Source organism: Peromyscus californicus, unplaced genomic scaffold (genome assembly GCF_007827085.1).
Source record: "Peromyscus californicus insignis strain IS unplaced genomic scaffold, ASM782708v3 Scaffold_4__1_contigs__length_199733344, whole genome shotgun sequence".
Lineage (NCBI taxonomy): Eukaryota > Metazoa > Chordata > Mammalia > Rodentia > Cricetidae > Peromyscus > Peromyscus californicus.
In genome coordinates, this window is record NW_026294562.1 from 196,939,920 (window position 1) to 196,966,157 (window position 26,238).

Consider the following 26,238-nt stretch of genomic DNA (forward strand, 5'->3'; position numbering starts at 1 on the left):
GCACTCAAGAGTTAGAGGCAGGCAGATCTTTGTGAGTTCAAGGCCAGCCTGGTCTACAGAGAGAAATCCTGGAAAGGCACAAAGCTACACAGAGAAACCCTGTCTCAAAAAAACATAAATAAATAAATAAACTACTTGCTTTAAAAAAAGAAAAAAAACCACTTGATTTCTTTCTCTCATTAGAAAATAATGAGCTTCTAAGACATAAAGCAAAATATAAGCTAAAATAAAAACCAACACATCTTAGGATCTATGTGATAAAGTCCAAAGAATGTTGTGTGTAAGTAGCACATCCCTTACGGGACATTATACAACATCCACATATCCTCTTCGGTTATCTCGGTTCATCTTACTTTCTGTTATTGACAAGTGATATTTTTCTATGCAAAAGTGATGGAGGAATTTCCTAATTTCAATTCCAAGTGGGTTATTTCAGATGATTCAGTCTGCCTTCTCCTTCATATGACTCAGAAAGAAATAATGGTTATCAATCCTCAGAATAATACCTGTGTTTTTTTTTTCACTTCACTTTTCCATCATTTCCTCAAGGAGCTTATATATGGTTTGGAGAATCAATTCACTAATGCAACATAATACAAAGTACTTTCCCTGTGTTACCTTATCTTGTGAACTGGGAAATAGAGCCCTCCTTATCACAGCTTTTGTGTATTAGGTGAAGGATACATTTAGAGGGTTTTACATTATTATGCTGTAGAAGTAACCATCTTATTAAATAAGAAACACAGAGCCAATATAAAAAAAAAGCCCAAGAGGTCAGAGCTAAGAGCCTTACCCTTGCTGCTTCAGAGATCCTCTTCAGCCAAGAGAGACTTACCTCCTGTGTGTTTGTCTTTATGTAGACTTTCTGTTCTGCCTTCTCATTGGTTGTTAACCCAACCACATGACCACCTCGTCACTACCTGTCTGTACAGACCTCCAGGTCTTCTAAGGTTGGTATTGAGATTAAAGGCGTGTGTCTCCAATGCTGGCTGTATCCTTGACCACACAGCGATCTACCTAGCTCTGCCTACCGAGTGCTGGAATTAAAGGCATGCACCATGAATGCCAAGCTCTGCTATGACCCCCAGGCAACTTTATTTACAAATAAAATCACATTTCAGTACAAATAAAATATCACCATATTACCTTTTATACAGAAAAGAGAAGGATTTTCTATTATCCCCATGTTCTCAGAAAAGTAGCTGGAAAAGCCACATCACTCGATACAGGTATGGACTAGAACAACGTACCTATTCAGTGATTTACTTAGAATTAATTAGGAAAGCAATGGCACAGTAGCTCAAAGTCCAGAATCTGAACAAAAAAATTCATTACTCAATCAAGTGGCCCATTTGGAACTGAATAATTTAGCAGAACTATTAATTTTCTCAAAGTGAGAAGTAAGTGGATTGTACTGGATGTGGACATTATATTAATATGTATATGTAGATATATCACAGAAGGAATGAAACTCTGAAACACAGACATTAAGCAAGGTAGAATCCACTGATACTTTGGTTTGGGAAATCATGAAATCATTTTGGAGGGTTTTGTCCCTCTTGGGAGTTTGGCCCCTACTCTTTCCCACTAAAATTAGAATGGCATCCTCTTATGTAGGCTGTTTACAACAATCTCAGTTGTTTTCATATGAAAAGTTTCTTGTTTCATTTTTGTAATGAAATTGGCCAAAGAGGACTTAATCCCTGAGCTCTTACTGCCTGTTGCTTTAGCTGAAATCATGATGCCTGCGGATACAGAAGAAAATTTACAAACATATTTTCCAGCTTGTTTTTTACCTGAGTACAGGGCCTCAGGTGCAGAGCCCAAGGGTAGAAAGAGTTCCAGAATTCTCAGTGGCAGTGGAGATTGTATAAGAAAGTGCTCAGAGTGATTACTGTGACAACCTCACTCATCAACAAAGTTAGAAGCACATATAGTCACAAACACTTGAGCTAAGTATAAACCTGCAGGACACTATGAGATCTGGATCCATCAGACTGATGTCTGAGCAGACACATGTGTTAATAAGATGTTTTCTTTTTGCTATTATTATCAGGATCTTGTTTAATCACAGTCATGCCTATAGCTCCTCTGACTGTTATGTCAGAAACAAAGAAGATTTTCACCGTGAAGGAGATGTGGTCATTGGTGTATTTTTCCCAGTTCATACTTTCTACGCAGGTAACAAAGTTCCACATCCTAATCTGCCGTACATTTACACTGACTTTCGCATACAGTAAGTGTTGTTGTTCATTTATCCTGTTTCAGATTTCATGTTAAAAATGACCCAGGTGATATTTGGATTCAAGCTTCTATACTTGTTATTTTTATCATGAAAAACCCTTTTCCAATCCAAAATTCCTAATTTAATTGTATGTCACTCTTCATTTACTTTTCTTTTCTCAATGATGATACAATAAGGTTGCTTGTTTGTTTACTAATTAGTGTTTCTTAATATGACAATTATAATCTTTCCATCTTGGTTGGCCATGACTTTACAGCCACTTGTTTCTCATGTTAGGTCTTCGGAGGGAAGATGGTTTTATCAAGATTTGACCTGGCTCTCCAGTGCAATCTAGAAGTCTTTATGTTATCTTGTGAAAAGATGCAATGTCCCCAAAAGCTGTTACTATGAAGGGATGTGATGGTAGATTCACAAGTTTGCGTGTGTAAGAGGCCACTGATTTAGGAGTAAGGGTGTCAGATTTAGAAGTTGGTAATACTTCTTTGTTGTCAAAATACCTCTTCCTGTCTTCAAGATTTTTTTAAGTTACATTAATTATTTGCTAATATTTTACTCTCAGACAGATTTTCCCTTTTACATGTTTGCTCCATGCATCTTAAATAAGTTTTTTTTATCTCATTTTCATGAGTGTGTTCATAAGACAATTAAATATGATTGTAGCCACATAGGACTGTTTTGTATTAAGTCAGAAATAAAATCAAACTAAATTTGTGACAGGGAAATATTTTTTGTTACTACAAAAGATTAATATGTATGACTTTCCACCTTTCCTTTTCTCCCTCAAATTCTACCACTGTATATTTTCCTAAGTTTTTTTCACACATGTTGGGGTACAAGAAGTGTATGTATCTCTAAACTAACATCATTTTGTATGGCTTCTGAATGCATCATTTATTATAGTGTGAGAGTGCATATATATGTTCAAAGAGTGAATGTGTCATCTCTCTAAGGCTCTGTCTCTTTGTCTCTTTTCAATTGTTTCTGCATTTTTACATGTTTAGAAATAATCATCTTAGTTATCAAGATTACAAATCATATATGCGGTGGGCAGGAATTTAGCTCCACTATATTGGTTTTTGTGTGTTCCAAATTTCTAACTGGATTTTACTTTAAGACTATCATAACTGTTCAGATAATATGATATATGAACATTAAAAATTTATTCCAATTAATGTAAGTTATCTTTTATAGGCAACATGATGTAGTCTATTAGAATGCACATGGTACAGACTTTTCAAAGCATTTTTACCACAATGTTTGTGTGTGTCCATGTACACTTATGCCTCAGTTCTCACATGCAGGTGAGAGACCATCTGTGAGAGGATAACTTCACCTCCCACCATGTATGTGTTGAGATCAAACTCAGACCATAATCAGTGCTAATTTTGCCCTGGGTGAACCATATTTTGTCCCATATTGCAAATCCTGTTATACATGGTGGCTGTTATCCTTCCAAATTAAAATTGGTATTGTCTCTAGAAGTGTATGACATGAAGAACATATCCTTCCCATTTACTTAAAAATGTGACTGACTTGATATATCAAAGTAGCTTACTACAACTCTACAAACATTTTTTATGTTAATAAGGTGATATAAATTCATGTGTCATATGAATATTGTCTTGCACAATTTAGATGTTAACAGTTTTTTTCTTTTAATAAATTATATTCCATTTTGTGTGCAGTTTCATACATCATAAGCAAAAGCATTTTCTTGCAGCTTATTCTAAAATATTTTGCAGTGGGATGCTTGTTCTAAGTTTTTTTAATACTTCATTTATTTTTGAAAATATATATACATTTTATTTTTTCTGGAATTGAAAAAAATAAAGGGATATAATTATCAATTTTCTGGAGCATAACTCAGACAGACAAAGTCACCTTGTGTGTTTTTCCTCATGTGTCCTCCGGAGGTCTGTGTATTACCAGTAAAAATGTCTCTACTCCTAAATCTGTCATGATTCTGAGATCTTCTCTCCATTATTGCCTGTGGTCTCATGATTGATGTCCCTCTTTCAATGAATTGAAGGTTTATGAGCTTTTCTTTTCATATGGGTAGAGTGATCACTGAATGCTCTCTACATCCTTTTGTAAAGGTCTATGGGGACTGCATTAATTTATTTTTAAAGCCCTTCTTTGCTGTTTGTTCTGGTTTAGCCACTGCGTTTTTCTCATCCTCAGTATGTACTTCTCATAAGTGCTGAGATCTTACTTGCTATCCTCTTTTTCTTAGGGTGTTTCACAATAAATGTGTAATCTTCCCAGATATATTATATCACAGCCAGAAACAAACATACAGGAAGTTAATCAGATACACCAACCTACCTTGTGTAAGAATGTTTTTCAGGGTCTCACAAAGTGAGTGCTGAAGGCTGTCAGTGTTACCACTATGGTGATTCTTTTAAATTTCTCTCAATGTGTCACTTCCTGAAATACATGTGTCTATCTACCACTGAATTCACATTCAGTAATAATTCAGATATTTTAGATTGATTTTTGTCTGACGAGATTAAAAATATTAAATTATCCAGCCGGGCGGTGGTGGCGCACGCCTTTAATCCCAGCACTCGGGAGGCAGAGCCAGGCGGATCTCTGTGAGTTCGAGGCCAGCCTGGGCTACCAAGTGAGTTCCAGGACAGGCGCAAAGCTACACAGAGAAACCCTGTCTCGAAAAACCAAAAAAAAAAAAAAAAAAAAAAAAAAAAAAAAAATATTAAATTATCCAATTCCACTCTTGTATCTAGTGTAATTGAATAAATAAATAATGATGTATCTGATTTCCAGTGGAAATTATGCAATTCAGGAATTCCTAGAACATATTCTCAAATTTCTAAGCCTTTGAATATGACTGTATATCTTCTACAGTTATCATCCACTGACAATACTTCACATCATATTTTGAAGAGTCAGAATCTTCTATTTTTATTTCTAATCATTTTTTGCCAGTTTCTTAAGGTTTTCAAATTAGTGAAATTTTTTAAAAGTAAATATACATCAAATATATTAAAATCCAAAGTCAATTTTAACTAATACATAGGAGATAGGTTTAAAATTTTGCATAGAAATTCTCAAATATCCCCATCTCAAATTTAAGTACTTGATTGTGTCATAAGTTTTCTTGATTTTGAACACAACTGAGCGCTGATTCAGAAAAATCTAATTTGTTTTTGTTTCCTTTTTGTTTCTCTCTTTTGGATTCTGGACAGATCCTAACTATGCTTCTTTGATATCTTGGGCTCTCTTTCTCTTTCTCTGAAGGCATCTTCCCTGCCATGTGGCTTCTTCTCAATCTGTGTCTGACCTCCATTTTTGCTTAACTCAACAGTTTAAGCTTGGCTTTCTTACTTCTCTCCCTCATTGCTGGCTTCTAGGCAACCTGTATGGTTTACTCCACAGCTATCTCAGTGTTTTGTTTTGTTTTGCTTTCATTTTTTGGTTGTGAGCCTAGCCTTTAATGGCTGAGCCATCTCTCCAGCCCTCGCTTCATTTTTAAACCCTAACAGTATAGTGTTCATGCTGCAAAAACATTTTAAGTGTCCATGCATGAACTGTACATAAATTTTGGTATGCTATTGTAAGAAACAGAGATCCAACATAAACTGATCACATGTGGTGATTATCGTTTCTACCCCTTATCTTTGCTTACTGTTTGGATGCTTTGAGCAATTGTGCTGTTTTTTTCATGGAAAATATAGCAGGGATTATGAACTATAATAGGTTCATGAGAGTACATACATGCATGAAACTCTCAAAAAGTATCGTGTATGTGTGTATGCATAAATACATATATACACACATTTAAAGCTACATATTTATAGAAGAGAAAACTTGGTTTCCACTCTTTTTTCTTGGTTTCCACTATTGAGGGATTTTGTGCTCAATTTCCTTCCAGTATCTGCAGTTCTTTGATTTATCATTTTGGTGTGTCTGGCTGCTTTCTTGGTGTCTTTAAATATTTCATCAATTAATTGAGAACTTAAATACAGGGTGTTTTGATTATATTCATGCCTCCCCTAACTCCTTCCATATGTACTCCTCCATACTAACCATTCTATTCATCTAAGTTTGAAATTTCTTCTTTTATCGCCAAAGAGTCCTGTTTATGTGTTGAATTACTCTTAGGACTGGAACTTCTCTGGACTGTGGTAAAATTATCAAAGGGCAAACTTTGAAATTAATTTTCTGTCACAAAACCTATCAAATGCAAAAGCCCTGTGGTTAGTAGTGAGATTTCACACAAAACTCTCTTCTCTATGCTTGAGAACTTTTTCCTAGCATAACCTTTTGCAGATCTGGTGTCACTGAAACTATGCATTTGTATCCACAATTACTCTGTTCTTTCTGGAAAATAATTATCTTTTAATTATCTACAACCTCTGGAAGATGACAGAAATTTCTGTGCCTGAGAATAATATGTATTCTTCCTCTGAAGCTGAGCATTATCATGTGCCTAATTCTCTCCAAAATGATCAGGAGAGGTTTCTGTGACAAAAATGGATCAATGTTCTGATCTACGGTTTGACAAATAAATTATTAGGAGTCATACTAATTCTATTCCATTTAGCAGAATAGTATTATATTCTCTCCTTGGGCCTATGGTCTCTTTTGTGTTCCAAATAAACATGCTATGAATGAGTTTCTTCTCATGGAACATGTCCTCGATCCAAATAGAAAATTATTTGAATATTTGTGTAATATTTCTTTTGCTATTGCATCAGAGGTCATGTTTTATTAGGTCAGTTATTTTTGCGCCTTGCAGGGCTCGTAACTGGATAATATCAACTAATTTTTATTCCTGGTTTTATGTATACAATTTAGTATTTAGGATGTTCACCAGAGAAGAATTTTGGAACATGATTTAAGCCAATATAAAACCTTTCTAAGCCAGCCTGGAACTATACTAGATGATCAGAATCCCAGGGTGCCATGGAGACTTTCTCAGGATGAGCTTTTAAGTACAAAATACATGTTCTGTGTTAAAATACGTCAGTTAACAAGAACAGGTAGCTGGAATTGGAACTACAGAAGCAAAAAGCAAGTTTAATACATTTAGAATCTTTCTGAAAACTACGTGTGTTGTTTTCATTTTCATCAGGTGGTGCTGTCCATTTGCTGAGCTTTACAAGCTGAATGGCACTTCCACCATCCAGTCAGTTGTGGTAAGCTCTGGAGGCCTACTAAGGACTTGGGCACTGCTACATTCACCACTGTTCTCAGGGAATGAGCCAAATCATGACTATTTTAGTTTATGATCCAATCAGAATGAGAGTTAGATGCTCTCCCAGTGCTGATAGCAGAGTAATTTGCCAGGGGGATCAAACATTTTCACAACCATGACAAGAATTTCTCCTGATCAATTAGTAAAGAGAAACCTGTTTTCTCCCAAATCCATACATACTTTCCTATATTTCATGAGAACTCTAAGCCTCTCCAATTTTGTGGGAACATTTCTGCAAAAGAATCTAACTGTACTATAGTTCAGAAACAGGAACTCTTAATGTTCCTCTATAGGCTGAATATCAGCTATCCAAATAAGGAAAAGCCTGTAGGTTAAAAATTTGGGATATTAGATTTCTTTGTTTTTTGTAAGTCTCCTAATGTTAATTAAGGCTACCCTGAGTCACTGTAAGTATGTCAGTCAATGGGATGACAGTCTGTTTAATTCATATCCCTTTGTAGTATGAGGGCATGGTCTAAGCATAACCAGCAATTCTGGCTGATTTTGGATGGAAATGATTAACTCCACCCCTAAGGTCCCACCTGCAGAATATAGTCTGATTGCTTAGGTTATTCCTATTTCCCAGTGACCAGATGTTTTTAAATCAATTGTTTTAGGACTTTCCAGTTTACAATAGAAATCTCCTTGATGCTGGCAATTAGGGTACAAAGCCACAGGGAATGCATGGAATTGTAAACTCTGTATTACTATCTAAAAAGATAAACTCTCACATCCTTCATTTCTCCAGTACATCCAAACACTTAAAGTAGACATCAGCAAGTAAAGGTTAAGATGAGATAAATGTTGCTTCCTGGTCTGTAGTCACATCAGATAATACATTCCATGTATCTGTCATCCTCATTCTCCAGTCCAGCCCAGAGAGCAATGAGGCTTTGACTGTGACCCTATGTTTATACCCTTAGTGAAAAACACAAGATTCAGTAAGAGTTATAAGAGCAGGAAGTGCAACAACCTGAGGACCAATGAAACCTTATTATTAATGCATACATAGTTCAGAGACATTCCATTTGAGAATATCATCTGTGACTTCCACTTTCTTTATCTGGGTGTGGTAGGTTTATGATGTAAGAGCGCCTACATTCACCACCAGAGGAGTAGAGAGAATGACCTTGTAGGGTCTTTAACAGATTAGCTCCAGTGTCCCTTTGGCTACTCACTTGACACAGAGGTTATAGATCTACTTAAGCAAGGTGAAATTGGTGGTGGACTCAGAAGATGGCTGATATCTCAGATAATTCAGTGAATAGCCTGTATGGAGAACTGGAACGCCTTTAGTGACTTGGTAAAGGAATGGTTACATAATTTTGTCAACTACTTCTCTCTGAGCTGGTGAAGCAGGTGGGCAATATATAATTCCAAATCTAATCTCATAGGTACTTAATCCTTCCCTATATGGAGAGCAGTAAACTGAGGCATAGTAAAGGAGGAAGCCTAGCCATCTTTTTCTGGATTCTAATGAGATTTTTTTTTTAGAGTTTCATTTGATATCCTGTTCATTCTTTCTGCCAGCTCAGAATTCTGAGGTCTAGATACACAGTGAAGTTTCTGCTCTATGTCTATATCCATAGCTATTAATTAAGAGGGTTTGGGCTATGAAAATCAGGATATTGTTGGACCCTATTGCTACAAGGAAGCCAAATTGGAGCAGCTATTCATGCCTTAGCTTTTAGCTACTATTCAAACAGTTTTAGTCTATGTGGGAAACACTTCTAACCACTCAAAAGTGGTATCTTTAAGAAAGTTGTAAGTATTTTTCCCTTTCCCAGTAAGCCAGATCTTGGTTGAAGTCAGTTTTTCCAAAGTTTTACTGGGTGTTGGTCTTTCATTTGGACCCCTTCCTGGGTAAGGGCTCTCTGTTTTTTATTAACTTTAACACAATCCTGGAATATCACTGAGATATGCCATGCTAATGTGTCAAGCATAGGTATAACAAACCTTGGTCTGAACAACTCAGAAAGTTTTATGGTACCCAGGGGAGTAGCCTGGTGAAGGTTTGTTACCAGAATCCAGCCAGTTATTTCTGAGAGAATGAACTTTTCCTCTGGTACCTTCCATTAACAAATAGGTGATAGAGGAATGTCTTTCTGTATGCTGCAAATATGTGTTGCTCTGATTGGTTGATAAATAAAGCCATTTGGCTTATGGCAATGCAGCTTAGAGGCAGGCAGGAAATTCAAAAAGAAAGTCAGGAAGAAGGCACGGGAGAGACGTCAGCAAGTCACCCAAGAAGCAACATGTAATGGGACACAGGTAAAGTCACAGAATATGTGGTGATACTTAGATTAACAGTTATGGGCTAATTTAAGAAATAGGAGCTAGCTAGCAAAAACATTGAGCAATAGCCATGCAGTTATAATTAATATAAGCCTCTGTGTGTTTACTTGGGGGATGCAAGTGGGAGAGATTTGTCCCGATTGCCAGCAGGCCAAGACATAGGATATCTCTTGACTACATATAGTTTTTTTTTTTTTTTTTTTTTCTATTTCTATCCTTTTTTATTTCCCTTTCTTTTTTTTTTTAAATTTACTTTAATTTATTTTGCAATACAATTCAGTTCTACATATCAGTCACGGATTCCCTTGTTCTCCCCCCTCCCGTCCCCCTCACCTTCCCCCCAACGCCCCCCCCCCCATTCCCATATCCTCCAGGGCAAAGCCTTCCCCACAGACTGAGGTCAACCTGGTAGACTCAGTCCAGGTAGGTCTAGTACCCTCCTCCCAGGCCAAGCCAAACAATCCTGCATAGGCCCCAGGTTTCAAACAGCCAACTCATGCAATGAGCACAAGATCTGGTCCCACTGCCTGGATGCCTCCCAAACAGATCAAGCCAATCAACTGTCTCACCCATTCGGAGGGCCTGATCCAGTGTGGACCCCTCAGCCATTGGTTCATAGTTCATGTGTTTCCATTCATTTGGCTATTTGTCCCTGTGCTTTATCCAACCTTGGTCTCAACAATTCTCGCTCATATAAACCCTCCTCATTCTCGTTGATTGGACTCCCAGAGATCCACCCAGGGCCTAGTCATGGATCTCTGCATCCAGATCCCTCAGTAGTTGGATGAGGTTTCTAGCACAACAATTAGGGTGTTTGGCCATCCCATCACCAGGGTAGGTCAGTTCGGGCTGTCTCTCGACCATTGCCGGCAGTCTGTTGTGTGGGTATCTTTGTGGATTTCTGTGGGCCTCTCTAGCACTTTGCTTCTTCCTGTTCTCATGTGGTCTTCATTTACCATGGTCTCCTATTCCTTGTTCTCCCTCTCTGTTGTTGATCCAGCTGGGATCTCCCGCTCCCCCAAGCTCTCTTTCCCTCGACCCTCACCTTTCATTACCCCCACTCATGTCCAGGCTGTTCATGTAGATCTCATTCCATTTCTCTGTCATTGGGCGATCCCTGTGTCTTTCTTGGGGTCCTGTTTTCCGGGTAGCCTCCCTGGTGATGTGAGTAGCAGACAATTCATCCTTGTTTCATGTCTAGTATCCTGCTATGAGTGAGTACATACCATGTTTGTCTTTCTGAGTCTGGGTTACCTCACTCAGGATGATTTTTTCTAGATCCATCCATTTGTCTGCAAACCTCATGATGCCATTGTTTTTTTCTGCTGAGTAGTATTCCATTGTGTATATGTACCACATTTTGTTTGTCCATTCTTCAGTTGAAGGGCATCTGGGTTGTTTCCATGTTCTGGCTATTACAAACAATGCTGATATGAACATAGCTGAACAAGTGCTCTTATGGTGTGGTTGAGCATTTCTTGGGTATATGCCCAAGAGTGGTATAGCTGGATCTTGGGGGAGATTGATTCCCAATTTTCTAAGAAAGCGCCATATTGATTTCCAAAGTGGTTGTACAAGCTTGCATTCCCACCAGCAGTGGAGGAGAGTTCCCCTAGCTCCACATCCTCTCCAGCATAAGGTGTCTTCAGTGTTTTTGATCTTAGCCATTCTGACAGGCGTAAGGTGATATCTCAGAGTTGTTTTGATTTGCATTTCCCTGATGATTAGGGATGATGAGCAATTCCTTAAATGTCTTTCGGCCATTTGAGTTTCCTCTGTTGAGAATTCTCTGTTTAGTTCTATAGCCCATTTCTTAATTGGACTGTTGGGCATTTTGATGTCTAATTTCTTGAGTTCCTTATATATTCTGGATATCAGTCCTCTGTCAGATGTGGGGTTGGTGAAGATCTTTTCCCATTCTGTAGGCTGTTGCTTTGCCTTGTTGACCGTATCCTTTGCTCTACAAAAGCTTCTCAGTTTCAAAAGGTCCCATTGATTGATTGTTTCTCTCAGAGTCTGTGCTACTGGTGTTCTATTTAGGAAGTAGTCTCCAATGCCAATGCGTTCAAGACTACTTCCTACTTTCTCTTCTAGCAGGTTCAGAGTAGCTGGATTTATGTTGAGGTCCTTGATCCACTTGGACTTAAGTTTTGTGCACGGTGATAGATATGGATCTATTTGCAGCCTTCTACATGTTGATATCCAGTTTTGCCAGCACCATTTGTTGAAGATGCTTTCTTTTTTCCATTGTGCACTTTTGGCTTCTTTGTCAAAAATTATATGTTCATAGGTGTGCGGATTAATGTCAGGGTCTTCAATTCGATTCCATTGGTCCACATGTCGGTTTCTATGCCAGTACCAAGCTGTTTTTATTACTGTAGCTCTATAGTAGAGCTTGAAGTCAGGGATCGTGATGCCTCCAGAAGTTGTGTTATTGTACAGGATTCCTTTGGCTATCCTGGGTTTTTTGTTTTTCCATATGAATTTGAGTATTATTCTTTCCAGGTCTGTGAAGAATTGTGTTGGTATTTTGATGGGGATTGCACTGAATCTGTAGATTGCTTTTGGTAAGATTGCCATTTTTACTATGTTAGTCCTGCCTATCCATGAGCATGGGAGATCTTTCCATTTTCTGACATCTTCTTCAATTTCTTTTTTCAGACACTTAAAGTTCTTGTCATATAGGTCCTTCACTTGCTTGGTTAGTGTTACCCCAAGGTATTTTATGTCATTTGTGGCTATAGTAAAGGGTGATGTATCTCTGATTTCCTTCTCCACTTCTTTGTCCATTGTATATAGGAGGGCTACTGATTTTTTTGAGTTGATCTTGTATCCTGCTATGTTGCTGAAGGTGTTTATAAGCTGTATCAGTTCCTTGGTGGAATCTTTGGGGTCGCTCAAGTATACTATCATGTCATCTGCAAATAGGGAAAGCTTGACTTCTTCCTTTCCAATTTGTATCCCCTTAATCTCCTTATGTTGTCTTATTGCTCTGGCTAGAACTTCAAGTACTATATTGAATAAGTATGGGGAGAGTGGACAGCCTTGCCTCGTTCCTGATTTTAGTGGAATCGCTTTGAGTTTCTCTCCATTTAATTTGATGTTGGCTGTTGGCTTGCTGTAAATTGCCTTTATTATGTTTAGGTATGTTCCCTGTATTCCTGATCGCTCTAATACCTTTATCATGAAGGGGTGTTGGATTTTGTCAAATGCCTTTTCTGCATCCAGTGAGATGATCATATGGTTTTTTTCTTTGAGTTTGTTTATATGGTGTATTATATTGACGGACTTTCGTATGTTGAACCACCCTTGCATCCCTGGAATGAATCCTACTTGATCATGGTGGATAATTGTTTTGATGTGTTCTTGGAGTCTGTTTGCCAGTATTTTATTGAGTATTTTTGCATCAATGTTCATGAGGGAGATCGGTCTGTAGTTCTCTTTCTTTGCTGTATCCTTGTTTGGTTTAGGAATTAGGGTAATTGTAGCCTCGTAGAAGGAGTTTGGTAATGTTCCTTCTGTTTCTATTGTGTGGAACAATTTAGAGAGTATTGGTATTAACTCTTCTTTGAAGATCTGGTAGAATTCTGCGCTGAAACCATCTGGTCCTGGGCTTTTTTTGCTTGGGAGACTTTTAATGACTGTTTCTATTTCCTTAGGGGTTATTGGACTATTTAAATAGTTTATCTGGTCTTGATTTAACTTAGGTATGTGGTACCTATCCAGAAAGTTATCCATTTCTTTTAGGTTTTCCAGTTTTGTCGAATAGAGGTTTTTGAAGTATGACCTGATGATTCTCTGGATTTCCTCAATGTCTGTTGTTATGTCCCCCTTTTCATTTCTGATTTTGTTGATTTGGATGCTCTCTCTCTGTCTTTTGGTTAGTTTGGATAAGGGCTTGTCTATCTTGTTGATTTTCTCAAAGAACCAACTCTTTGTTTCATTAATTTTTTGTATTGTTCTCTTTGTTTCTATTTTATTGATTTCAGCTCTCACTTTGATAATTTCCTGGCGTCTATTTTTCCTGGGAGACTGTGCTTCTTCTTGTTCTAGAGCTTTCAGGTATGCTGTTAAGTCTCTAGTGTGAGATTTCTCCAACTTATTTATGTGGGCATTTAGTGCTATGAATTTCCCTCTTAGTACTGCTTTCATAGTGTCCCATAAATTTGGATATGTGGTGTCTTCATTTTCATTGATCTCTAGGAAGTCTTTAATTTCTTTCTTTATTTCTTCCTTAACCCATTGGTGATTCAGTTGGGTATTATTCAGTTTCCATGAGATTGCAGGTTTTCTGTAGTTTTTGTTGTTGTTGAAATCCAACTTTAGACCATGGTGGTCTGATAGAACACAGGAGGTTATTCCAATTCTTTTGTATCTGTTTAGATTTGTTTTGTGGCCAAGTATGTGGTCAATTTTAGAGAAGGTTCCATGGGGTGCTGAGAAGAAGGTATATTCTTTTTTGTTAGGATGGAATGTTCTGTAGATATCGATTAAGTCCATTTGAGTCATGACATCAGTTAAGTCCTTTATTTCTCTGTTAAGTTTCAATTTGGGAGATCTGTCCAGTGGTGAAAGTGGGGTGTTGAGGTCTCCCACTATTAATGTGTGGGGTTTTATATGTGATTTAAGCTTTAGTAATGTTTCTTTTACATATGTGGGTGCCCTTGTGTTTGGGGCATAAATATTCAGAATTGAGACTTCATCTTGGTGGATCTTTCCTGTGATGAGTATGTAATGCCCTTCTTGATCTCTTTTGATTGATTTTAGTTTGAAGTCTATTTTGCTGGATATCAGGATGGCTACACCCGCTTGTTTCTTAAGACCGTTTGATTGGAAAGTCTTTTCCCAGCCTTTTATTTTTAGGTAGTGTCTATCTTTGAATTTGAGATGTGTTTCTTGTATGCAGCAGAAAGATGGGTCCTGCTTTCGTATCCATTCTGTAAGCCTATGTCTTTTTATAGGTGAATTAAGTCCATTGATATTGAGGGAAATTAATGACCAGTGATTGTTCATTCCTGTTATTTTTTGGTGGTGATGTGTGGGTACTTCTATACGTTGGGGTTTACTGCTGTGGCTTTATCTGTTGCCTGTGTTTTCGAGGGTGTATCTGACTTCCTTAGGTTGGAATTTTCCTTCTAGTGCTTTCTGTAGGGCTGGGTTTGTGGATAAGTATTGTTTAAATCTGGCTTTGTCATGGAATGTCTTGTTCACTCCATCTATGGTGATTGAAAGTTTTGCTGGGTATATTAGTCTAGGCTGACATCCATGGTCTCTTAGTGTCTGCATTACATCTGTCCAGGTTCTTCTGGCTTTCAAAGTCTCCATTGAGAAATCGGGTGTTATTCTGATGGGTTTGCCTTTATATGTCACTTGGCCTTTTTCCTTTGCTGCTCTTAATATTCTTTCTTTATTCTGTACGTTTAGTTGTTTAACTATTATGTGGCGAGGGGACTTTTTTTGGGGGTCTAGTCTGTTTGGTGTTCTATAAGCTTCTTGTATCTTCATAGGCATTTCCTTCTTTAAGTTGGGAAAGTTTTCTTCTATGATCTTGTTGAATATATTTTCTGTGCCCTTGAGTTGGTATTCTTCTCCTTCTTCGACCCCTATTATTCTTAGGTTTGGTCTTTTCATGGTGTCCCAAATTTCTTGGACATTTTGGTTCATGATTTTGTTGGCTTTAGTGTTTTCTTTGACTGATGAATGTATTTCTTCTACTGTATCTTCAACGCTAGAGATCCTCTCTTCCATCTCTTGCATTCTGTTGATTATACTTGCATCTGAAGTTCCCAATCGTTTTCTCAGATTTTCTATTTCCAGCATTCCCTCTGTTTGTGTCTTCTTCATTTTTTCTATTTCCCTTTTCAGGTCTTGGACTGTTTCCTTCATTTGTTTCATTGATTTTTCTTGATTTTCTCTCAGTATTTTATTGTTTTCTTCCAGGACTTTATTGATTTCTTCTAATTTGTTTGCCCTTTCCTCTAGTTGTTTACAGCGTTCTTCACATTTTTTTGTCTTTTCCTCTACACAAGCCTCTAGCTTCTTCATGATGTCATTCATAAGGCTGTTTTCTTCTGCTTCTTCCAATTTCTGATGTTCAGGTCTAGGTGTTGGAGGAGGGCTAGGGCCTGGTGATGCTGTATTGCTATTCATTTTGTTGTATATGTTTCTGCCTTGACGTCTGCCCATCTCCTTATGCTTCGTTACTGGCCTTATCCGCACACTTGGTTCAGCCAGACCAGTATTCCAAAAGGGAAGTCCGGAGCAAGATGGGAGCTGGGGGCCGGCCTCTTAGTCTCAGGAAGAGGCTTGGGGCTCAGGCGGATGGGCGTGGGGGCAGGGCGTGGAGACTGCAGGGCCTGCCAGGGGTCTTGGAGAAGGGGATCCTTCCCGGTGGGGCTAGCAGGGAACCTGCCCGGTGGCCAGAACCTGGGGCCAAGTTGGGTAGGTCTTCCCTGGAGTGGCCGGTGCCCAGGGATGGGGTCTGGGGCAAGGAAGGGTACTCACCAGTTTTTCAAAAGGGAAGTCCGGAGCAAGATGGGAGCTGGGGGCCGGCCTCTACATATAGTTTTGTACTGACCATTTTTCTTTACCATGCAATCTCAAGTAGCACTGGCTTGTGGTATGTGTCATCAGAACATGAATAGGTTTTAGTGTCATCTGTCACACAGTGAATTCAACAGTATGCCTATGGAGGACAGCAATTTCTAGGGGAAGCCACACAGCCCCTAGGAGGGACAAGATTTTATTGTCTTTTTCCCAGCAGTGAGAAGCCATTTTCTCTATAGATCACACAGCTGACATACCCACTTGTAAATTCATATCAACTGATGGTCCATGTATACAGTAGTGGAATTTCCTTTTCCCCATATGAGATACTGGGCTAGATCATTCAGTTCCTCTACCTGGGATGAGGTTCCTGGTTTGGGCACAAATAATTTTAATAAAAGTAAGTATTGCATCTCCCATATACCTGGTTTCATCTTTCATCTGGTGACAGTCTTATATGAGCAACTGTAGGTCATCATCAGGCAAGAGGGATAGCTCATTGATGACAAACTGAACTCAAGTTGGGGCCATGAGTAGAGTCTTGTACTGGGCCAAACTGTCATTTAACATTTTTGATTTTTTTCCTCAGTAGAAGACCTCATTTTTCCTAGATAAAATGAGTATCAGATCTTAACACATTTAACTTGATTGCATTATTTTATTAAGCTAGCAGTACTCTCCACACATATTTGACAGACAGGTCATCCTGTGACTACAGGTTCCAATCATTTGGACTGATGTATCACAGGGAATTTCCATGATTCCAACATTTGGGTAAAACTCCCTTTGTCTTTTCTGTGATGGACTGACAATGAAAGGGTTTTGAGACATCTGGAAGTTCTAGGGCTGGAGCCAAATTCAGAGATATTTTTAAAACCTTGAATGTCTTTCATTTAATCTCAATCAAGATTAGGGTCTTATTTTTTCTACTCTGTGGTTATGTGTAGAGGCATTGCTTATTCCACAATCACTGGTATCTAGAGGCTGAAATACCCTGCTGCACCTAGGAATTCTGGAATCTGTCCCCTTAGTCTTTGTAGTTGGAATCTGAAGGATGACAACAATCCTGCTGAGAGAGTCTCTTTTTCCATCTTCAGCTTGTAGCCAAGAGAGGTAGCCATCTATAAATTTGGCTTTTTAAGATGACATTCTGTAGCCCAAGGACTGGAACTCTTGTCACAGTCCCCCAATGGCCCTTTTATAAACTATTTTCCCACTAAACCTATTTTTCTAAATTTCAGACATTGACACTAAAATAAGGAATATCACAGAAGGTAAAAATGCTTCATTTGCAAGTGAGATTCCCTGAGTTAAGATCCACAGAAAATTCTTGAGTGAACATTTATAACCTAGGGATCATGTATAGGAGAGGAAACTTATACCTAAGAAGCCTTGAAGTATGCAATGAAGATATCCAGGCATATGCAATGGAAACAATAGAGACTCTGTTAAAAAGGAAAAGAAAAGCCAGAACTGCCTATACAGGTTTTCCTCTGTCTTGCACTCACAACATCTAAAATTCAAAATTTTCACATAGAGTGGCGTGTGCACACACGCACATACACACACACACACACACACACACACACACACACACACAAGCGCACATACAAATGATACAAAAGTAATATAAACTCACACAAAACAATGTTGTCAAAATATCACAAATATTTATAAAAATGAGTCACACTACCTCAGCAATATTCTTGATTAAGATATTATCTTGGAAAGCCAAGTGTCTTAATGGAGGATTGTTTTCCTATGTAGAAGACAAACATCAAAGAACAATGCAGCAGGAGATAAAGTATTTTGTAAGGTATACTTTTTAAATTCATGGGTAAAATTTTTAGTGTACCAAATACAATAGAAAGTACAATGAACTGTCATGGGACAGCCAATTATGTGGGTCATACTTACAGGATCTTATATCATCCTAACAAGGTAACATAAGCAGTTGAACTCATTCATTTAGTGGGAAATTTTAAATGTGAATTTTATATAAACACTAATATTTGAACTAGAAATCTACTGCAAAAAATCTGCAGCTCGGTGTGGTCTATAATTTCTTCAGGTGTGTTTTTATTTAATTTATGCAGATATAATTTTAAAATATACCAGTTGGTTCTGTCCCTGGTATTTGCCATTGAGGAGATCAACAGGAACCCTCATCTTTTACCCAACATATCTCTGGGATTTGATTTCTATAATGTCCCATACAGTGAGAAAAACATTCTTGTGAATCCCCTTTTTTGGCTCGCAGGCCTGAAAATTCCCTACTGTAATTATAACTGTGTAAAGGAGAGAAAGTCAGCTGCTGCACTAACAGGACCATCATGGGCAAAATCTGCCCATATTGGGACACTGCTTCAGCTCTACAAATTTCCACAGGTGAGGCGTTGTGTGGGAAAAGTAGCCAGATCTCCATTGCTGAAGTTTCAAGTGTGTCCGAAGGTAAAAAGGTATATTTGGATTAGTTAGCTATCAATGACAACTGTCCAGACAATTGGAGATGGAGCTCTACTTCAGTCACTTGGAAAAGAAAGGGGAGAATGGAGTAGACAAGGAGGATTATTAAAAATAGAAAATAGCACAGTAATTGTCTGAAAAATTCACTCACCGAAATTTGCCTTTAAAATCAGAATGAATCATCCTTATGCTGACCATTTCCATCTGTTTCTGAAGAACAAGGATTGTGCATAATGCCATTGTTCTTTCTCTTGTTCCCAAATTTTTTCTCTTCAGCTCACTGTTGGTCCTTTTGATCCTATCTTCAGTGACCGAGGTCAGTTTACTTCTCTCTACCAGATGGCCCCCAAAGACACATCTCTGTCTCTTGCCATGGTCTCTCTGATGCTTCATTTTGGCTGGACCTGGGTTGGTCTGCTTGTCCCAGATGACCACAGAGGAGCTCAGTTTCTATCAGATATAAGAGAAAAGATGGAGAAAAATCAAGTCTGCACAGCTTTTGTTGAAATGATGCAAAGCTCCGGAACTTCATTTCCTGACAAATACTGGAAAACTCTTGATATCATCCAGAAATCATTGGCCAATATCATCATCATTTATGGTGACAATGATTCATTACAAGGTTTAGTGCTAAATCTAGGGCAACATATTTTGACAAGGAAAGTCTGGGTCATGACTTCTCAATGGGATGTTACTAATATCGCTGATTATTTCTTGCTAGATTCATTCCATGGAAGTCTCATTTTTTCACAACACCATGAGCAGGTGGCTGAATTTAAAAATTTTATCCAAACAGTTAATCCTTATAAATACCCAGAAGACAATTACCTTCCTAAATTGTGGTTTTTGTTCTTCAAGTGCTCATTTTCAAAGCTGGATTGTCATCTTTTGGAGAACTGCCACCCCAATGCTTCCTTGGAATTGCTGCCTAAACATATTTTTGACATGGCAATGAATGCAGACAGCTACAATACATATAAGGCTGTTTATACCGTGGCCCACAGTCTCCACGAGATGAGTCTTCAGCAAGTACAAATGCAACCATTTAGAAATGGGCAAAAAATGGTGTTCTTCCCCTGGCAGGTAATATCCCTTCTGTTCTATTAGATAATCAACAATGTGATATTTTGAGAGTTTTCAGAGGCACCAAACTAGGTATTACATATTTCAGTATTTTGCATATAATATATGCATATGTATATGTGTGTGTGTGTGTGTGTGTGTGTGTGTGTGTGTGTCTGTCTGTCTGTCTGTCTGTCTGTCTGTATTCATCCACAGGAGATTCTTCATGTGTTATCCTATCTTCCAGGTCAGTACAAATCTTTCTGTTTATGTTGCTGAGGAATAAGGAGCTAGTGGCAAATAGGAAATGATTTTAATGAATACAAAAATTGTGTCACAAATAGATGAACAAATTTTTCATTGTAATGATTACACCAGAAACCTAAGAATTTTCTCAGTGAAACAATGAAAGCTCAATATCCCAAGTTACTAGTACATAAATGATTTCTTTTAACTACTTTTTAGTCATAAGTACCCACATTTTACTCACTGAACTTTAGAATACACCCTGTGTGTAAATGGGTATAGCTTTCCATACCACCCTGAACGTACCCGATCTCATCTGATCTTGGAAGCTAAGCAGGGTCGGGCCTGGTTAGTACTTGGATGGGAGAGTTATTCTATAATCCTTTGGTGGTCGAATCTAAAAATCTACTTTAAAACATATTCTTGCATCACTTTCAGCTTCATCCTTTCTTGAGGAATATACATGAGGAAGCTAACATGGCTCTAGAATGGAAACAGAAGTTAGATGATGATAAGTATGATATTCTCAACTTTTGGAATTTTCCCAAGGGTATTGGACTAAAAGTGAAAGTAGGAAATTTTTTGGCCAATGGTCCCCAGAGTCAACAGTTGACTTTATCTGAGCAGATGATACGGTGGCCAGAAAGATATTCAGAGGTGGGTTATATATTATCTCAATGCATTAAACTTATCATAATAATACAAATATATCCCCCAGTATAACAACTTCTACTTTTGAAATTAAATCCCAGTACTATAAAATTCCCAGTAGAGAAAGAGAAAAAATAACTACTAGAAGACAATGCTTTATCATCCCCTGATTCTTAAAAAAGGACAGTTTTAGCTATAAATGTCTGCTAATATTCAGTGATGCATGGGTTGGTTAAATTTTGTCAAGTTGATACAAATTAAGTGCACCAGATAATTGGTATATGCAGTCCTCATAATGTCTTACAGGACATTCTGATGTAGAAAATCTCTAAATTCACAACAGAAAACTGAATAAGTTATATTTTCTTGCTATGATCAAATATAATCTCCAGAAGTGACTTTTGGAAAAAAGAGTTTATCTCATTTATACTTCTGGAGGTACATGAGTCTTTTACTGTCAGGAGGCATGTCAGTGTGTGGCACTGATAGAGAGATGGGCAAGAACCTGAAACAAAATATCTCAGTCTACAACTGGAAGCAGAGAGTGAAAACTGGAATTAGGTGAGGGTCATAAATTTTCAAAACCCACAACCACTGAAATAATTCTGCCAATAAGTCTGCGACTCTTAAAGTTGCAATAACTCTCAAGATAGCACCACCATTGAGAAAATATATAGTCACATATCTGTGTTTATAATTGCCACTTTTCATTCAAACCAATACACAATGTCTCTATTAGAATTCCTTCACTGTATCTAAAATTTGAATAGTTCATCTTGATTCCATGTTTAAAATTACAAAGATAAACAGTTATCATTTCTTTTACCCACCCCTTCAATTGAAATACTATAGCATACATGTATGTGTGTTATCTCCTCTTCTGCTACTGAAGATACATACATACCAATGTAACCTAAGCAAGGGATTCTTTTGGTTGACAGTATGAGCATTCAGTCCTTATCTTTGGAAATTGATTGCTTTAGGAGCATGAGGTTCCTGATGACATCATATCCTCAGTCAATAGAAAAAAGTAAATACCACTAATCACCTTTTTCTCATTTTTAATTCTGAGACAACAGCCTATAGAATGGTGATGCTCACTTTTAGAGTGAACCCTTTAAATTTATCTTTAAGAATACTCGCAGGAATATTTGTTTACATGCTGATTATAACTTCTGTCAAGTTGACTAGCAAGATTCACAATCATGGTAGAAATAAAAGTGTTTCAACACATTAGAAAGCAAGCACAGAGACAAGGTCCATCTGGATGGACCACTTGCCTTTCTAGATCATGGCTTCTATGACCTCCCTGCATCAAACCTGTCCCTATCTCATTATGCTCCAAACTGCCTAATTGTGTGATAACCCTCAGACCAATTTTGTGTAGGGCACAGATTTTCAAAATCACTTTCTATATTTATAGGATTAAAACTGACAAATTATTTAATTGATATTAAAAAATGTCATTTCAGGGGTTTCAATAAACCGTGAGCATTTGTTAACTTTACTCTCATAATTCTCAGATCCCTCAGTCTGTGTGCCATGAGAACTGTGGACCTGGATTCAGGAAAATTTCCCTAGCCGGCAAAAGTGTTTGCTGCTACGATTGCACTCCTTGTCCAGACAATGAGATTTCCAACGAAACAGGTAAGCAGAAATCTTATTGGGAATGATTCCATATTTCGACCGGAATCTGAATTATTCTAAAATCTGAAAAATATCTGGAGAGAAGTCAGACAATTTTATTTCTTCTATTATTTAGGATATAAAAAGTACATCACCATGTCTTGAAATAGTGCAAAGTAAGCACTGAAATTTATAATTGATTTACATTTATGATCAACTTCAGCTATTGTTTTCTGCAGGAAACCCCTTTCCTCTGTACTAATCAATATGCTTTATTTCCCCACATACTTTAAAACATAGTAATAAAGTACACAAATTGGATGTTTTTCTAACTGTATTTCAATAATGATTAGAACTCACCTAAATGTAGGATAGGTTATTTTAATAATTATTCTTCCCAGCAAGAACAGAAAATTAGCAATTTGTGTTTGATATCCCCAATATAAAATTATTGACGGCACAGCATAACTAAAATTTCAGATTTCCTTAATGAATAGATTTATGTCCATTTTTATGCTCCAATTCTGAGAAACAGTATATAAAACAATATCCTCAAAGCAGTTCCAATGGTCTGTTACTGAGAGTTGTATCAAGACCTAAGGGCTGCAATGGAATATAGAGTCTCCATTTAGAAGAATATGTCCTGAACATATTCGCAGCATGTTTCATCTGGAAGAAACATCTTTAAAAGCTAGTATTTTCACACCTGATATTAAATTTGTGATCAGGTTTATTTCAATTTTGAAATTTTGAAATATTTTTTATTCTTTGAGAATTTCATACTATATATTTTCATCATATTCCTACCCTCCCAAATATTCCACTTTCCTACCTAACTTCTTTTCTCTCTTGTTAAAACAAATTAAGAAAAACTCATTGAATTCAGTTTCTGCTACCCAAATACACTTTCAAGTGGGGTCCCTGATGAAATATGGACTAATACCTACTGCCACACTCTTAAAGATTAAAGTGTCTTCCCCATGTAGCAGCTATGAGGTCAAATAGCTTCTCAGTTAAGTGTAGTACTTTATGCCAACTCTCCATACATAATGATATTTGGTCTGCCCTGAGCTTTCGCATGTTATATGCATGATATCAAACCTCAAATTTACGTAATCAACTGCCCAGCTGTGTCTGGAAGTTTCTATTCCCTTGAAGTAGTTCATGACCTCTGACTTTTACATTCTTTCTTCAACTTCTTTCATGGATTTCTCACATTGAGATGTAAAAGACTGTGCCCTCAAGCTGTTATTCAAAAGAAACAATCCTTTAGTGAATATGCATGTGCACATTCACACACACATATATATGTATATAGTAGTTTTTATTACATGTATTATGTGCATTTAGTAAGGAATGGAGTTATACTTTAGTCACCCATTAAAACTTAGAAAACTAAAACAAAACGAACACCTCTACATAAAAGAGAAAGAAATAACAGAACCTGAGGTTATACCTTGAAAGTAGATCCTGAGAACAGATATAACAATGTGTCACAATAGCTGAAGGAAACATTATTTACAAGATATATAGAAATAAGTTTGATTCTACTAAAGTGAATTCAATAACATGTTAATAAAATTTTCCAACAAAATAAAATTGAAAATCAGGTAATGAGTTTCTTTTTAAAAACATATGAAAAAATGACAGTAGAAATCCAGCATGCATAAATCACTGATCTCGTACTTCAAATACAAGAGGAATTTTATGAATTTTCAAGAGCAGAATATTATAACATTGTTTTATTTCATACCCTAAAACTGTTTCAATAGTTCTGACATTTGTCCAATAGGAATGATGAGTGTTCACTAGTGCATTAGTCAAGCCTGTAACAATGTAGTAATGCCTATTCACTAAAGCTTCCAGAGAGAAGAGTCAAAATTAGAAAACAGGAAGCATTTTATAATTATAAAAAAATTGAGATCCTATGTTTAAGAAGAGTATTTTATGAAAATAATTTCAAGAGCATACTCCCTCTTTTGCAATATTCAAATTAATTATGTGGATATGACTTATGATGTGGTATCAGAAATACAGTAGGCTTATGTATTGTAACTCAGTATTGTAACAATTCCAAAAGAGATACACCAATATCACAAGAGGCTTGAAGGTATATAAGAGAGAAAAGTGTAAGGTGTATTTAATTTATATCACTATAAAGAAGATGGGTTGTATGAGAAGCTACTAGTAATTGATAACTACTAACAAAAGAGGAACATCACTTTTCTTTAAGGTTGTGGACTGTGAAATGTTGCCCATATTCCAGTTGTTGTCCCCATAATATGTAAATACTAGCATCACTGAATAGACTCAGTGAGTATTAAAAATGTAAAAAGAAGAGACAAGAGAGCACATTAAGTTGGGAAGTAAAAGTGGGAGAAGGTGAGGAATGGAGTAGAAGGAAAAAGGGCTAAGTTGGATCAACACACTTTATAAGTTCACATAAATAATAACTGAAATATCAGATAAAGAAGTTGGGTGGTGAAAATATGAAAGTTTTCACTACAGAGTTCGTGTTTCTTTGTCCCTGAGAAAAAAAAGGAACGTGATGTAGATGGCAGTTCTGTCAAAAAGTACAGAAACATGGCTTAGAATAAAAGGGATAACTTCAGCTTGGATTAAATCTCTCCTTCATTTCTGATCAGGTATAAATCAGTGCATGAAGTGTCCAGAGAGTCATTATGCAGAGACAGAGAAGAAACATTGCCTCCAGAAAGCTGTGAGTTTTCTTAACAATGAGGACCCCTTGGGGATGTCCCTCACAACCATAGCTCTGTGCTTCTCTGTACTCACAACTGTGGTTCTTGGACTCTTTGTGAAGCACAGAGATACTCCAATTATCAAGGCCAATAATAGGACCCTTAGTTACACATTGCTTATCACACTCACTGTCTGTTTTCTATGTTCCTTGCTCTTCATTGGCCGACCCAACACTACAACCTGTATCCTGCAGCAGATCACATTTGGAGGTGCTTTCACTGTGGCTCTTGCCACTGTGTTGGCCAAAGCTATCACTGTGATTATTGCCTTCAAGGTCACTTTTCCAAATAAAGTGGTGAGGTTGTTAATAATATCAAAGGCTCCAAACCTTATAATCCCCATATGTACTCTGGTTCACCTTGTCCTCTGTGGAATCTGGCTAGGAACCTCTCCTCCATTTTTGGACAAAGATGCTCATGCTGAACATGGACATATCATCCTTGTGTGTAACAAGGGCTCAGATTTTGCCTTCCATGGTATACTGGGATACCTCTGCTCTTTGGCACTTGGAAGTTACATTACGGCTTTCTTGTCCCGGAATCTGCCAGACACATTCAATGAAGCCAAGTTCCTATCATTTAGCATGCTGGTGTTCTTCTGTGTCTGGGTCACATTCCTCCCTGTCTACCACAGCACCAAGGGAAAGTTCATGGTGGCTATGGAAGTCTTCTCTATCTTGGCTTCTAGTGCAGCCCTCCTTGGCTTCATTTTTGCACCTAAGTGTTATATTATTTTAGTAAGGCCAGATAAGAATTCAGTCCATCATATCAGGAATAGGCCACATTCTAGAAGGAATCACTCTCCCAACACCTAGTTCACAATTAAACATAGTTCTTATGATAAGTGATGAATTTAAAAGATGAAGTCCAGTTGATATCTGCTACAAATGTGTATTATACCATTATAGTATGGGCTTGATTCATTGGGCTAGGATGTGTTTAACCAATTTTATTATAACTTCTTTATACTGGAGCCAATGCAGTTATCCATGCTTAAAATCCAGGTTGTATTTTCATATGAGCAGGACCTCAGTATACATCTGGGCTCGTCTGAAACTTTCTGTGATTATCATGTTATTTTGAACTCATACAGATTTGCCTACATCTGACTCTGCTCTTCTAGG

The 26,238-nt window shown here is 37.4% G+C and overlaps 1 protein-coding gene across 1 annotated transcript in view; it reads left to right on the forward strand.

Moving 5' to 3' along the window:
• The window catches only part of LOC128124329 (vomeronasal type-2 receptor 116-like), a 51,771-nt gene extending 25,842 nt beyond the window's left edge, over positions 1–25,929 (forward strand). The window contains exons 2-7 of the mRNA XM_052760473.1: positions 2,057–2,236; positions 18,401–18,692; positions 19,047–19,853; positions 20,517–20,735; positions 22,253–22,376; positions 25,001–25,929. Coding sequence (XP_052616433.1) covers positions 2,057–2,236; positions 18,401–18,692; positions 19,047–19,853; positions 20,517–20,735; positions 22,253–22,376; positions 25,001–25,929 — 2,551 coding nt within the window. The remainder of the gene's footprint in view (positions 1–2,056; positions 2,237–18,400; positions 18,693–19,046; positions 19,854–20,516; positions 20,736–22,252; positions 22,377–25,000) is intronic.
• The last annotated feature ends 309 nt before the right edge of the window (positions 25,930–26,238 follow it).